Source organism: Corvus brachyrhynchos, unplaced genomic scaffold, assembly GCF_000691975.1.
Source record: "Corvus brachyrhynchos isolate BGI_N302 unplaced genomic scaffold, ASM69197v1 scaffold114, whole genome shotgun sequence".
Classification (NCBI taxonomy): Eukaryota; Metazoa; Chordata; class Aves; order Passeriformes; family Corvidae; genus Corvus; species Corvus brachyrhynchos.
This window is the reverse complement of record NW_008238337.1, coordinates 3,590,314-3,592,741: the sequence shown is the minus strand read 5'-3', so window position 1 is coordinate 3,592,741 and position 2,428 is coordinate 3,590,314. Positions and strand designations below refer to the sequence as shown.

The 2,428-nt window shown below is 44.6% G+C and overlaps 1 protein-coding gene across 1 annotated transcript in view; it reads left to right on the top strand.

The window, feature by feature from the left end:
* The first annotated feature begins 6 nt into the window (after positions 1 to 6).
* Positions 7 to 2,428, top strand: part of PPTC7 (PTC7 protein phosphatase homolog) — an 18,828-nt gene continuing 16,406 nt past the window's right edge. Inside the window, exon 1 of the mRNA XM_017734823.1 lies at positions 7 to 121. Within this exon, the coding sequence (XP_017590312.1) occupies positions 64 to 121 (58 nt within the window). The 5' untranslated portion in view covers positions 7 to 63. The remainder of the gene's footprint in view (positions 122 to 2,428) is intronic.

The following is a 2,428-nucleotide window of genomic DNA, read 5'->3' as shown; positions in this document are numbered from 1 at the left end:
AGCCTGGTGACGGCCAGCTGTGGCTTCGGCAAAGATTTCCGCAAGGGCATCCTCAAGAAAGGGATGTGCTACGGGGATGACGCCTGTTTCGTGGCGCGGCACCGCACCGCGGATGTGCTGGGTAAGTGCCCGGGCCAGGGGCTGAGGTGGCTTCGGCCTCGCTGTGTGACCTCCTCTCTCTCCCGGAGCTGCACATGGCGAGCGGCTCAACCTCCGGTCGCAGACAAAGGAGCTGGTTCTGCCTGTCAGTGTCACCATGAGTTCGCTTTTATAGCTTCCCAAGGAAGCTCTCGTGTTCTTTGTTGCAGCTCTGTCCGCCTTTGGCGTGGGGGGTTGTGTGTGCCGGCTGTCCGGGCCCAGCCTGGGCGTTTCACCTGTGGGTGCCTATAAGGCCCGGTGGCTCCAAAACTCAGAGAAACAGCTCCCAGTGCGTTTCACTTTCTTTCTTTTAACACCTAACCGAGCCCCGTGTACATGCATTGCATTTCCACAGAAAAGATCACTTGAACAGGCACTTCCTGATTTTAACGCGTGCAATGCCCTTGTCAAGTGAAAGGCAGAGTGACATTGAGACTGGAATCAAATGTCAAGCTTCAGTTTCGTTGTTTGTTCTGGCCTGATTGCACTCTCTGGCTTAGAATCATGGGTGAAATAAATCTTAAGGGTTCAAATTTTAGAAGTAGTGAATAATTATGGATAATCAATAGAATCTTCAGGCTATATGCGGCATTGCTTTTGACAGTGCTTGACCTTTCTCCTGTGTACTCAAGGTTGAATTTGGCTGACTGACACTCTGCACAAGTTAGTTGTGGTGTAACTACCAGAAGCAAATTTTCACCAAAACTTTGACGCTCCAAAAAAAGCTTCCTCCTCCCTGTCCCTTTCTGTGGTTCATTTTTTGCATTCATTTATTTTAAACCGGTGGGGTTGCACTGTGGCATCTCATGCTGTGGAAGTGGTTGATGGTTCTTCAGTTTGGCGCTGTCATTGTAACTTGGTTGCCATTTAGTAGAGCCGAGACATTTTCCTCAGGAAGCTGTAAGTTGGTGCTAGGTAACAGTTACTGCTGGTTGTTCTCAAGGGAGCTGTTACTGTAAGTGATGCCACAGCTGTCAAGATGTGGAAGCTTGGTGCGTGCATTTTAGACACTCTCCGTCTTCTCTGTGGTGCCTCTTCCAGATAAACTTTTTTGGATTAAAATTAGCTGTTGGACACTCTTCCTTTAGCATGTGACTAACCCTGGCTGCCTTTAAAGTTCATGCTAGGCCAGCACTGATAAATAACTGAGCAATTGGTGTTTGCCCTTAAGAGAAATGCAGAATCTCCTGTATTTTGAAGTGGACTCTTGGTGTGGGGAAGGAATAGATTTAGCCCCATTTGATGATGTTTAGGGGATTTTGGCCATATTTGGTAGTTACTGTATGTGGACCTACAGTTTGTCTTGTGTTCCTCCTGGAATCAACAGAGAGTTGCGTTTCTAAGTTGGTCTTTGCATTAATTTTCATGGCAACTTGGAAACAAACAGAATTGTAGCTCCACTTAAGGATCAAACAGCAAAGAGGGCAGCAGACCAGGATGTCTTAAGTACCAAGAAGCAAATAATTTAAATAGAAAAGCTGTTGGTTTGTTTGGGTTTGAGTTTTTCTCCCCTGGTAAAGCTATTTTTATGTCAGTTTTTTATTGCTTTTTTAATATGCATACTGAAACCCCAAAATCTCTGTACTTCCTGCAAAAACAGGAATATTCCAGTGGGTTTTAATGCTTCTAACTTGATGCTTTTTCTTCATCTGTAGCTCTTAAGTTTACAAACAGTAGTTTTCTCCCAGTTTCTGCTGCTGGGATCATCTCTTTACTCTCTCAACCAGCCGTTTTGCACTGCTGCAGAGACAGTTTCAGCACCACCAGTGTTTTCCTGCCCTCATTTCCTCTTACTCTCATCACAAATCTGAGGTTCCTTAATGATTTTTTTTTTTTAAGACCCTCATAAATTTTGTGCTACTTCAGTACCTAACTCTGCACCTCAGCAAAACTGAGCTGCACTTTTGGGTTTCCGACTTAATTTTTTGACATTTAAGGAAGAGGCTCACGTGGTTTGAGCCAAAGTGAACACTTGACACAGTAAATTTCAAGTGTATCACTTGGAGTGAGTAGTCATCAGTGACAAAGCCAGGCCAGATAATTAATTAAAAATTCCTCTGTGCCAGTGTTTTCTAGAACCAGTGTATGGAAAGCCTGCCTGTGTGGGATGGATTGGGTGTGGTGGAACAGTGAAAGAACTACTCCCAGCCGTTTGGCATGAGTGCTTGGGGATTCATTTTCTTAGGTCAAACAAGAGTTGACTTGGAAGAGTGTTTATGGCAGAATCAAAATGCTAAACACTTCTTTTGTTATATGTGTACTGTATAGTTCAAAGGCTGAATGTTTAACA